We start from the raw sequence: 13,535 nt of genomic DNA on the forward strand, positions 1-13,535 counted from the left end.
TTATTTGCACATTCAGATCAACATTTTTGTTAATTAATATCACACCCTTTGAGTTCCTTTGTCCATGACAGAAAATTATTTCACCACCCCATTCCTTTTCCCACGCAACTTCATCTAAGGATGTAGAGTGAGTTTCCTGTACAGTATATGTTATATTCCTTTTCTTTTAGCCATGTAAAGACGGATATTTTTTTAAATTGAAATAATCTGCCAAACCGTTACAATTATAACTAGCTATACTTATTTCCCCCTTACCAAAACTAGATACTATGCTCAGGCTAAATTGATCATAATTAGTGCTTGTAAAGTTACTGCCATCAGATGTATTATGAAGGTTGTTACACACGCCTCTATTAAGAGGGAACGCAACACCATGCTCCAACTAAACTCTCCGTGAAAAGAAAAAGGTATGGACTGTAGGTGCGAGTAAGGACGACAACAGACAGAATGTGGTACCGTTTACAAGGACTTTATTCCTTTACACGGTAATATGGGGAAAAGGGTCTGGACGGAACCAAAGCAAAGAAAGTAAATCTCAAAGCCCCCTCTCCTATCTTACCTGCCTAACCAATACTTACCTAATTTAGCACCACCTGGTGCCCTAACCAAAATACAGGGGGTGGTCCGCCCAGGTCTTACCTATTGTGCCTAGACAATGAATATACTACAGGTATATGTATGCCCGCGGGCCTCTTGCCTAAGCACTCCCTAGGTGCCTTCCCCTTCCCCCCTGGGAACAAATGAAACAGGAGAACAAATCATTTCTCAAACAAACTAAGAAACAAAGGACATCAAATAAGCTCTATCTGAGCAACAAACTCACAAAACATACCAACTCTCAGCAATGAACTCCCAGCAAAATCAACCTCTATCAAAATCTCTGCAATGACCTCCCAGCAAATCTCTCTAGCAAAATCTCTGCAATGACCTCCCAGAAAATCTCTAGCAAAATCTCTAGCAAAATATCTGCAATGACCTCCCAGCAAAACTCTTCCTCCTGAACAGAACACTGGCTTTTATATAGCTTCTGAAGGAATGGGTAATTGGAGACAGCTGCGTCTTTACGAGGGGGCGGGGTCAGCTCTCCAATTAGCCATGGAGTCAACCAATCAGCTGCTTGAGGGATTTCAGGAAGCCATTTCCTGAAATAAACACATGCAAATACACAAACTACAACACATAAACTGGGGAACGTAACAAAGGTCAAAACTAGAGCTTTCAAATGTTCAGTTTTTTTGCCAGCTGATTCCAAGCAACGCTAGTGTGTAAATACTAGCGCTGCTAAAAGCAGTTTTGCTTCTGGGTAGCTAGTTATGAGGTTGAGAACCTATCTGGGCTAACTAAAGCCAACTTCATAAAATTGCTAGGTGGTTAGTAGTATTAGAGGGAAATAACAACCAAAAATAACATAATAAATATACCCCCCCAAAAAATGTTTACAGAACAAATGAGGGGCAACGTGCCCCAGTGCCCCGTCAGGGTATGACACCCTTGGATCTAAGGATCTTATTCCCTCAGCAATTGAGCTATTCTCCAAGTATACATCAACTCCTAAATAAGAGCATTCCACCTGCAATTAAACTTCTTGAATGCATCTAACATTTGGAGGCAAAGTAATACATTGCTATTCACATGTAACTATGAAAACCTGGGTCATATTTAGTAAACACGAAATCAAAGAAAACAGCCCATAAGAGAGTGAAACAGGGACATATTATCTTAACTTGTGCAATAAGAAACGTTTGTATTCTGTTTAACAGATTCGCTACAGTTTACCCTAATGAACAGAAACCTTAACTATAATTGATACTGCAATAGCAGGTTCATTATAACAAAACAGGATAGGAGAATCAAGCCTGTACAGACATATGGTGAATTTAGAGTACACATATTTCAGTGCTACAAGTCAAGGCACAGTGTGATAACACATCAGGAATGTTTGGCATCACTAATGCATGCTGGGAATGGAACACCTTTAAGCCGTGGCCAGGCCCAGGTAATGAATAGGTCTAGTGTGTGCTAGTGTTGAGCAACATGTCACTTGCTGAGCTGTTGTATCCGAGGAATCACCCAATATTTATGTCCCCGATTGGAGTGGTTTAGCGTTGTTTAAGGTATTTGGTGAGAGCATGTCTTCATCAAATCAAATTATTTTTTAGATGCATGCTGTAGCCTCGTTGTTACAGAACACTTTACATCCCCTCCAATGACAAGTCTGAGATGGAAGTAACAAGCAAACCTGATGCCAGGTTGCAGTGCATGTTATCACGGCATGATTGCTTTGATGTGAGTGTGTTTTCTGGCTTCACCACAGTTTGGTTTTGCAGTGTTTTTACCGTTAAAATGAGCAGGGGCAGCAGTTTCATGACACATGGCCTGTCTTCACCTCTGTTCCCATCATGTGCACTCCTCTTGGCCCATGACGCAGTTTCAACGTGTAGGTGAGGCTCCACACTCACGGGTATGGGGGAAACCCTGTGTGCAAGGAGGTAGAGGACTAGTTTCATGTGAGGTTAGAGGGACACTATAATACCTGTCACACACACACAGACCCACACACACTCAAAGTCACAAAAAGCCCACGTATCACAGCAGTGGTATTGTGCAGTGATTTCAATGCTGATGTGTTGACTGACATTTACCAATTAGTTGATTAATCATCAGATGTCCTTCTAAATAAGAAAAAAAAAGGTTTTGAAATGTCAAAAGTTTTTCCATTCATTCTCACTTTTGAAAAGCAAATAGAGGCATGCATATTAATGATGTTTGGGGGGTGGGGGGGGGGTCAACAACACTTCAATAATTGAACAATATTTGTTTTTGTTTAGTGGGATCAACGGTTCTGTGTGTGAATTGATTACTAGAGAGAGGGAATGACATAATAAACAATATTCTTTGTTGATTTTTCCTGATAGTCAAAGAAACCATAAATCACTGCAGTAAACTAAGCCTGGAAGGAATTCTGTGGTTCAGACAAAAAAGTTGACCTGCCCTCAGTGCCTTTTTCAACATGCCCATCTCATATCAAGTCACAATGAAAAAGTAATCACTTTGACAGTGACACCTACTTGATGAAAGCACAAAGATATGGGAATGCATTTAAGACATTTCACAATGGCAAAAAAAAGATATATGCCACTCAGCCACACAAATATTCCAAGGCTTTTAGCACTTGTGTTTGCCTAAAAAAAGGGTTGAGTCAGTATAATGCAATGAAGCGGAAGCATAATGGAATCAATGCAAACAGCCTAGAGGGGCTCAAAATGTTGACAGATGTTCTTACAAGACAGCATGCTGTAGGCCTTCGATGTCTCAGATGAATCTAGTCAGCATTAGTTCAAGGAAATAACCCTGTAATGTCATGTCTCACAGTCAGTGTTAAATGCATTGACAGGAGACTAGGCAAACTCAGACAACCACTGGGGAGACAATCTCCAAAGTAATAGGGGGCCTTTCAAAACAGCAGCACTGAAATTCTCATTTCACCATTGAAATTAAATAGAGGAAAGGAAAAGCTTCTCTTTAATGGTAATGGTGAGAGAAACTGTAATAATGTTTCCTGGCAGCCTACAATAGATGCGGGTTTCCATAAATACATGGACAGGCTGGTATATTTGTGCCCTGCAGTAAAAAACAACCCAGTTTCCCAAGAGAAGTGATGACATCAGCAGCCTGCCTGCATCAGCAGCCATCATCTTCCTCGGGTAGCAAGGAGGGGGCCGTCGCCACGGCAACACCGTCATGCAATGTGACGCAGGTGAGAGAGTTGCAGATTAGAGCGAGGCTGCGTTTGGGTGGGCTGGTGCAGTGGTGTATTGGCAAACAATGCGTGGGAGGATGGGAGAGAAGGAACGGAGGAGAGGAAGACACAAAGACTAACTCTGAAATTACCCCCTCCTTCCACCCCCCTGGTCAAAGCCAGTTATCACAGCTAACATTTCAGGAAATAAATTACAGCAGATCTGATCCGCACACCCCTTGAGCAATGACTGAGAAGCAGAGCAAATGGTTTTCCTCCCTCAGCAACTCATCGTTTTACATCGTTCTGCATTTATGGTGAAATGCTGTCTCTCAGAATGAAAGGGAAACTGACAGCGAATGAATTCCAATTCAGCAAGAAAAAAGCTTTTAGCAACACCGTGAACACTAGGCATACTAGTGATTCAGAGATGCCGAATCCTTTTTTTAAAAGAGAGGTTTTCTTTTCTTTAGTCCAGCCACATACAGTGGGGCAAAAAAAGTATTTAGTCAGCCACCAATTGTGCAAGTTCTCCCACTTAAAAAGATGAGAGAGGCCTGTAATTTTCATCATAGGTACACTTCAACTATGACAGACAGAATGAGAAAAAAAATCCAGAAAATCACATTGTAGGATTTTTAATGAATGTATTTGCAAATTATGGTGGAAAATAAGTATTTGGTCAATAACAAAAGTTTATCTCAATACTTTGTTATATACCCTTTGTTGGCAATGACAGAGGTCAAACATTTTCTGTAAGTCTTCACAAGGTTTTCACACACTGTTGCTGGTATTTTGGCCCATTCCTCCATGCAGATCTCCTCTAGAGCAGTGATGTTTTGGGGCTGTTGCTGGGCAACACGGACTTTCAACTCCCTCCAAAGATTTTCTATGGGGTTGAGATCTGGAGACTGGCTAGGCCACTCCAGGACCTTGAAATGCTTATTACAAAGCCACTCCTTCGTTGCCCAGGCGGTGTGTTTGGGATCATGATCATGCTGAAAGACCCAGCCACGTTTCATCTTCAATGCCCTTGCTGATGGAAGGAGGTTTTCACTCAAAATCTCACGATACATGGCCCCATTCATTCTTTCCTTTACACGGATCAGTCGTCCTGGTCTCTTTGCAGAAAAACAGCTGCAAGGCATGAGGTTTCCACCCCCATGCTTCACAGTAGGTATGGTGTTCTTTGGATGCAACTCAGCATTCTTTGTCCTCCAAACACAACGAGTTGAGTTTTTACCAAAAAGTTATATTTTGGTTTCATCTGACCATATGCCATTCTCCCAAGCTTCTTCTGGATCATCCAAATGCTCTCTAGCAAACTTCAGACAGGCCTGGACACGTATTGGCTTAAGCAGGGGGACACGTCTGGCACTGCAGGAATTCAGTCCCTGGCGGCGTAGTGTGTTACTGATGGTAGGCTTTGTTACTTTGGTCCCAGCTCTCTGCAGGTCATTCACTAGTTCCCCCCGTGTGGTTCTGAGATTTTTGCTCACCGTTCTTGTGATCATTTTGACCCCACGGGGTGAGATCTTGCGTGGAGCCCCAGATCGAGGGAGATTATCAGTAGTCTTGTATGTCTTCCATTTCCTAATAATTGCTCCCACAGTTGATTTCTTCAAACCAAGCTGCTTACCTATTGCAGATTCAGTCTTCCCAGCCTAGTGCAGGTCTACAATTTTGTTTCTGGTGTCCTTTGACAGCTCTTTGGCCTTGGCCATAGTGGAGTTTGGAGTGTGACTGTTTGAGGTTGTGGACAGGTGTCTTTTATACTGATAACAAGTTCAAACAGGTGCCATTAATACAGGTAATGAGTGGAGGACAGAGGAGCCTCTTACAGAAGAAGTTACAGGTCTGTGAGAGCCAGAAATCTTGCTTGTTTGTAGGTGACCAAATACTTATTTTCCACCATAATTTGCAAATAAATTCATTAAAAATCCTACAGTGTGATTTTCTGGATTTTTTTCCCTCATTTTGTCTGTCATAGTTGAAGTGTACGTATGATGAAAATTACAGGCCTCTCTCATATTTTTAAGTGGGAGAACTTGCACAATTGGTGGCTGACTAAATACTTTTTTGCCACACTGTATATGGTATTGTAGGGATAGTGGGAATATGTGTTCCAATGCATCTGACATGACACAGATTGATCAACCACATGAAAGCTGATGGTAAAATGTATATCCAATCTTCAACTCCTTGGGGACTACTTCCCTTGTTCTCGCGTGATTTACGTGAAATATGTGGACACCTGCTGGCTGAACATCTCATTCCAAAATCATGGACATTAATATGGAGTTGGTCACCCCTTTGATCCTATAACAGCCTCCAATCTTCTGGGAAGGCTTTCCACTAGATGTTGGAACACTGCTGTGGGGACCATTTAACCACAAGAGCATTAGTGCTCGCAGTCGGTGTTCAAATTCATCCCAAAGGTGTTCAAAGAGGTTGAGGTAGGGCTCTGTGCAGGCCAATCAAATTCTTCCACACCGATCTTGACTCACCATTTCTGTATGGACCTCGCTTTGTGCATGGGGACATTGTCATGCTGAAATAGGAAAAGGCCTTCCCCAAACTATTGCCACAAAGTTGGAAGCACAGAATCGTCTAGAATGTCATTGTATGCTGTAACGCTAAGATTTCCCTTCACTGAAACTAAGGGGCCTAGCTCAAACCATGAATGGCAGCCCCAGATCATTGTTCCTCCTCCACCAAACTTTACAGTTGGCACTATGCATTTGGGCAGGTAGCATTCTCCTGGCATCCACCAAACCCAGATTTGTCCGTTGGACTGCCAGATGGTGAAGCGTGATACATCACTCCAGAGAACTCAAGAGTCCAATGGTGGCGATCTTAGGCTTGTGTGCTCGGCCATGGAAACCCCTTTCATGAAGCTCCCGACGAACAGTTCTTGTGCTGACTTTGCTTCCAGAGGCAGTTTGGAACTCGGTAGTGAGTGTTGCAACCGAGGACAGATGATTTTTACTTGCTTCAGCACTCGGCAGTCCTGTGAGCTTGAGTGGCCTACCACTTCGCGACTGAGCCGTTGTTGCTCTTAGACGTTTCCACTTCACAATAACATCACTTAGTTGACCACGGAATCTCTAGAAGTGCAGAACTTTGATGAACTGACTTGTTGGAAAGGTGGCATCCTATGATGATGCCATGTTGAAAGTGACATTCTACTGCCAATGTTTCTCTATGGAGATTGCATGGCTGTGTGCTTGATTTTATACACGTGTCAGCAACAGGTGTGGCTAAAATAGTAGAATCTAATAATTTGATGGGGTGTCCACATACCTTTGGACATTTAGTGTATGTACGTTAGTGATGTGCGGGTTGACTCATAAAACACAGTCCCCGTGGTTATATCCACCACAGGTTGATTAAAGAGAAAACAATACCTTAAAAAATCCATAAATGTATAATTCTTGTGCAATTCATATCTATAGGCTACATTGAGGTCTGGACACAGACTGTAGGTCTATAGCTGCTCACAGAGCCATAATATTAACTCCTGCAGAATTGAGCATTTCTTGATGCCAGGTTACACCAAATGCAGGCAAAATGTTTTATCTGGGAACAGTGTGAAGAAATATGATTTCTTTCTTTCAGCATCTTGAAAGAATGCTGATACTATTTCAACCACATAAAATGTGTATCCAAGCTGAACTAAAATCTTATGAGAAACATTTTGGGTGGTTTTCACAGCTTTACAACCAGTCAAACAGATTTTATTTTGGAAATATGATATTTTTTTCCCCCATTTTCTCCCCAGTCCCTAAAGTCTTTGCTCTGCAAAAGATGACAGAGAAAACTTTACCGATGTCAACTAGAGTAAAGCATTCATTCTATCGAATGATGACATTATTCTGGTGATCAAGGGTTTATTTCGTTTTCTCGGGCAACATATAACTACAAAAGAGAAGTTATATGTATCTAATTATAGACAAGTTGACTAAAAAATAGCCAACTAAAATGTTTGAAATTATAAGCAGAAACATATCTAAATCGGGCAACAAAAAATGTCTGTCAAAAAATTGTTATGCAGTCTTTGACTGTAGCCGAATAGCGCATTTGCTATATTTGGGGGTTAGGTTCAGGTGCGGGCATCAGATTTTCTCTTCATCACGTACACTGAGTGTATAAAACATCACAAACAACTTCTTTCCATGACAGATTAATCAAGTTGAAAGCTATGATCCCTTATTTATGTCACTTGTTAAATCCACTTCAATCAGTGTAGATGAACAGTAGGAGACAGGTTTTAAGCCTTTAGAGTCTAAAGTTTAGACAATTGAGTCGTGGATTGTGTATGTGCCATTAAGAGGGAGAATGGGCAAGACAAAAGATTTAAGTGCCTTTGAACAGGGTATGGTAGTATGTGCCAGGCACAATGGTTTGAGAATGGTCCACCACCTAAAGGACATCAAGCCAACTGGACACAACTGTGAGAAGCATTGGAGTCAACATTGGCCAGCCTCCCTGTAAAATTCTTTCCACACCTTGTAGAGTTCATGCCCTGACAAATTGAGGCTCTGAGGGCAAAAGGGGGTGCAACTCAATATTAGGAAAATGTTCCTCCTAATGTTTTGTACACTCAGTGTATAGTCAAGTGGTTGCAGAAGGGTTAGCATCCATTGTGGGTGGGTGCGGGTGAACAGCTGACCTGTGCACCACTAATGTACGCCTACATTCATACAGGGTTATTATCATCATGAGTCACAGGCCTTCTGATGTCCATTGTCTACTAGCTAACTGTACTAGTTCCAGTTAATTAGTATGGGGACAAAATAATTGCAATCTATAGTATTTGTTGTTTGACATGTTTTACAGTCTACAATGTTTTAAACTATGAGCAAAGAAATACGCTAGTAGTTATTGGATTGGCATTAACTCTATGGTTATAATTTTAAAATGGAAAGACAGAAAATGTTTATTAGTCACAAGCTTGAAAGCTTTATCTTGGAGAGAGCCATGTCTTTATCTCAGGGGTCTTTATCTGTGGCATATCTTGGCAGAGGAAAACCTTCAACTGGAGACCATTAACCATCTCTCCCCCTCATTCACACACACAATACCCTATTCTCTCTCATAGTAGTTCCCCACAATGGTTCGGAATTGTGGCTTATAGGGACATCTAATACTTAGGAGTAATGCTATAGCCATGGATTTGGGTATAGGGTAACTTCAACATTCATTAAAGTATCTCTCATAATCGAGGTCTCTACAAACTAAAAGAAATGCCAGCAAAGTCGGAAAAAGAAAGCCCATTGGCTTAAAACTTCTGTTAATGGAATCGTTCACGTCCTAAAAGTGCTGTTAAAAACAAAATACATTCACCACAGGCAGAAAAAGGCAAACAAGTGTTTTTATGGCTGAGCGCCAAACTTGGAGAACAAAATTCTGTTAATTTGTTCATCGAAGTGCTACATAACTTTGATATCCAGGGTCATATTCTTCAAGAAAGAGATGTGGCACATTGGTCTCATAACATTTATGGGACACTAAACCAGTGCTTAGGGAGTTTGGTATTGAAAAACACTTTTTTTGCCTGATACAAATATTTCAGAGGTAATAGAGAAACCATCTCCTCATAATTTCCACCAACCCCTTGTCAAAGAACTACCATGGGTTTTTCATTTTCAATTGAAGCTAGCTTTTCATGCAAATGAAAGTGAGAATGTTTTTTCCAGAGCTTCATGTTTTAACTGAAACTAACAGCGATTATGTTCCATTCTGATTCATTTCAAAACAGCCACAAGACATGCAAGACCACAGTAATAAAACTCATAGAACAGCATCATAAATCAGTCACCATCTCACGTGATATTTAACTCCATGAATTATAGCGTTATGTTAATCAGGGATGCATTATTGCTGATTCAGCAGCTGTGTGATTGCGGTTGTGCTTTAGGGGGCTAGAGAAAGGGTTACACCAGCTTTGTTATATACAAGAACATAAACCTACTATGCAAATTGTGTTTTGTCATTTTAGAGGTAAGCTAGCATGAGCGTAGCAAAATACCTTTTCATTCTATATGTAGACCCATTCAAAACAAATCCAATAGTTATTGTTCTTTCATACATTCAAGTACAGTATATTTAACAAAACATTTATTCTCATGTTCTTTTGTATACGCTAAATTACCACATTGTTGTCTCATGTTGCAATATGCAAATAAACTCCACAAAAGTAAAACATTTAGAAACCCCCAATTGGGACTCTGAAAATAAACTGCCAGACTTCTTGACATTTCTTTAACCAACTAGGTATTTTTCCTCATAACACAATCAACTTAAGTCTTCAAATCCCAAGGGCATAAAATGGATGCCAAAAATGGGTGCTTTACATAGCTTATATTACACTGAAGACAATTGGGTACAATCAACGTAGTAGATTGCTCTGGGCACAATAAAACAATAACATTGAACTTCTCAAATTTCGGTTACTGTTGAGTTCTTGTGGACGATAATGACATGTTTCTGACGGTGGCCCAAATTGATAACTAAACAAAAACTGTAAGGCAAAAATCTGTCTACAAAACCCTGCCCTTTCTGAACTGCACAAAATATTCATAGTTCTCACGTTTCACAAATTGGTGGAGGTCAAACACACATGGCTAAAAAATGGCAGTGAGGGAGCAGTAATGGCCATTACAACAGCCATTGTGTAAGGTGACCTCCACTGACTGATAGAGTTGTCATTCTGTGAAAACTACACTCGTTCCTTACATTTGACCTGTCTGTTCCTCTCCTCAGTGCTGGTTCTTGACTCCCTGAGGTTTACCACCAGCAGGCTTCTTCTCCTGCTGCTGGCCTCTGCCCACTCCTGGCATTCCCACTCCTGGCATGCCCCGACCACGGCCTCCAAACACACCTAAACATAGAGCATGCATATACAGCATGACACAAACCATTTCAACAAGGAAACACTTAGAAAATGATACTGTCAAATAGGCCCCAATTGCTTCACCCTACAAGCACCCCAAACACATTTTCCCCATTTGCCATTCCAGAGAGGGGTTCCATCTTACCTCTGCCTGCTCCTCCCCCTCGACCCTTGCCCTGCTGTTTGTTCTGCTGCATGCCTCCTCGCCCACGACCCTTGGACACCACCTCTTCCTTCACCATGTCAATGATCTCATCAGGGATACGCAGGTACTTTATGGTGCTTCCTCTGATGTAACACTCAGGCATCCTCCAAAATTTATCTCCATCCTAAACGATGGGAGCGAATGGGATAAGGGGAGAGTTTCAGCGTTAACTCAAGTCTTAGAACTCCTACAAACTGAATCTTTTAATAGTGCCATCTTGTGGTTATACATGGTCATTTTTCATTTTTCTGATCGTTGATTCGGAATTAAGACTTGGCCATGTAGCAAGCCTCTTTTAGAATCAGAGAGTAAAATACGTACACACTCAAGTCTAACATGTAGGCTCAGCATTCCCGAACAGTCCCATTACAAGTCAAAATGTTGAACAAACTTAATTTCAACTTACTTTACCTGTTGTCCCTATGTCAAAAGGTAATCTGATATAAAATATCCACAAGGAAGTGTTATCAACCCAATCTGCAGTTTGCTGGTCTGTATTTACGGTTTTTACTTCCAATACTGATGAAATTTGCACAATATAGCCAAACCTAACCGATTGGCAAACACTTCCTGCCGGTTGCGAGGAAAAGTGCTTCAGTCGACTACGTTCGGCTATTGTTTACATATTGTGCTTTGCGTGTAACGCATCAAAGAGATAGAAAACACACAGTGACAGAACATACTGGCGCCGCAAAAAATAAATAATCTGGTCTCCACCTGCTGCCAAAAGGACCAACAGCATGTTCAACCAGTAAAATAAGTGTAAATATAATTTTATTCAACATTCTGTCTTGTAGAGACTATTGCATATTTTTTAGGGCGACTTCCGGCAGACTGATAATCCATGGAGTAACCATGGTAACAGTCTGATGTTTAGGCAACAATCTAGCCTATTCATTTGTGGTTGTCACTCACAAGCAACCAGTGGTGGAAAAAGTACTCAAAAGTCATACTTGAGTAGAAGTAAAGCTACCTTAAAAGAAAATGACTCAAGTAAAAGTCTCCCAATAAAACACCCACTGAGTAAAAGTCTAAAAGTATTTGGTTTGAAATATACTTAAGTATCAAAAGTAAATGGAATTTCTAAAAGGTACTTAAGTATCAAAAGTAAAATTTTTAAAATGTAAAATTCCTTATATTATGCAAACCAGACAGCACAATTTTCTATTTTTTAAATGTACAGATAGCCAGGGGCACACTACAACACTCTTGACATTAATTTACAAACAAATAATTTGTGTTTAGTGAGTCCGCCAGATCAGAGGCAGTAGGGATGACCAGGGATGTTTTCTTGAGGTGTGTGAATTGGACCATTTTCCTGTCAAAATGTAACATGTATTTTTGGGTGTCAGGGAAAATTAATGGAGTAGAAAGTACATTATTTCCTTCAGGAATGTAGAGAAGTAAAAGTTGTCAAAAATATAAAAAGTAAAGTGTAGATACTCAAAAAAACTACTTAAGTAGTACTTTAAAGTATTTTTACACCAATGCAAGCAACCATGTACATATTTCAGATCAGTGGTCACAACTCTTGAGTCACGACAAGTACTCAGACAAAATCTTTACCCTTGAGGTGCAGATGACTTCTCGTAAATTTATATTCATCCAGTTGTCACAACTGACCAAGTGTCCGTTATACGTCTCTCCATTCTTCAACTCCACCAGCTGAGAAGTATAGGGAAGTAGAATTGGGGTTAGAAATCAAAGCTGTGTGGGTTATGTTTGTACCACAAAAACTAAGGACCAAATCGATATGAACAAACAGAGACATTTGAACTCACATGACTCAAAACTATTCGGAGTAAAATACCACTAGACAAAAATTGACTAATTTAATCCGTCCTTACCATAGGGTGGTTCTGTGCAGTCTTCAGCAAAGATAGAGGTAGCTGTGAATTTCAAATATAGAGTTAAAAAGTCATTATATATTGGGTGGTTTGAGCCCTGAGATCTGATTGGCTGAAAGCCATGTTATATCAGACCGTATACCACGTGTATGACAAAACATTTAGTTGTACTGCTCTAATTAAGATGGTAACCAGTTTATAATAGCAACATGGCACCTTGGGGGTTTGAGGTATATGTCCAGGCACTCCACGATGCGTCGTGTTAAGACCAGCCCTTAGTCGTGGTATATTGGACATATACCATACCCCCTCGTGCCTTATTGCTTAATTATACCAGTACATGTTCAGAACACATGTAAAGTTAGCCATGCACATTTTTGCCAACTAACGTTAGCTGGTTTATAATAACCAGTTAGCTAGCACGATAGGTCACATTTGACTTGAGATGCAAACCGTGTTTAAATACAAAATTCCAATCTGTTTATTCTTATAGTAGCTATTTTATATTTTGTGTTAGCTATTAGCGTTAATACAATGAATTAGCAATTTAACTACGTCCACGTTACATTAGCACATAGCTAACGTTAGCTGCATGGTAAACAACAGCCGCGCGTTTGTGCTCGACCCATTCTACGGTCCCACACAAGCAAATAACAGTCGTCATATTACTGTAACTCGATAAAATATATACTTACCATAATAACAGATTATATTACAAACTATCCGGTCAACTGAACTGAATATTTTGGTCATTAATTCTTTACTGGCGCTAACGTTGAACGTGCGGAAGTTTAACGGAAGTTGTCGACCCAAGTGTACCATAAGTCAATACGTCAGACTCAGGGAGAA

General features: G+C 40.5%; 1 protein-coding gene across 3 annotated transcripts; it reads right to left on the bottom strand.

Moving 5' to 3' along the window:
• Positions 1–453: 453 nt before the first annotated feature.
• On the bottom strand, positions 454–13,523 carry LOC118401472 (U6 snRNA-associated Sm-like protein LSm4). 3 transcript variants are annotated; one of them, XR_008075586.1, is made up of 7 exons: positions 13,382–13,523; positions 12,687–12,728; positions 12,406–12,504; positions 10,780–10,963; positions 10,478–10,622; positions 2,337–2,475; positions 465–1,142 (listed from the first exon to the last, which is right to left on the bottom strand). XR_008075586.1 is itself a non-coding variant. In XM_035799001.2 (6 exons), the coding sequence occupies exons 1-5, from the start codon at positions 13,382–13,384 to the stop codon at positions 10,501–10,503; spliced, it is 450 nt and encodes a 149-aa protein (XP_035654894.1). In that variant the 5' UTR covers positions 13,385–13,523; the 3' UTR covers positions 454–2,475; positions 10,478–10,500. The 3 variants fall into 3 exon arrangements, 2 of the variants coding, with proteins under 2 accessions (XP_035654894.1, XP_035654893.1); XM_035799001.2 differs by having other exon boundaries at positions 454–2,475; XM_035799000.2 differs by lacking the exons at positions 465–1,142; positions 2,337–2,475 and having other exon boundaries at positions 9,843–10,622.
• Positions 13,524–13,535: the final 12 nt, after the last annotated feature.

Source organism: Oncorhynchus keta, chromosome 22 (assembly GCF_023373465.1).
Source record: "Oncorhynchus keta strain PuntledgeMale-10-30-2019 chromosome 22, Oket_V2, whole genome shotgun sequence".
Classification (NCBI taxonomy): domain Eukaryota; kingdom Metazoa; phylum Chordata; class Actinopteri; order Salmoniformes; family Salmonidae; genus Oncorhynchus; species Oncorhynchus keta.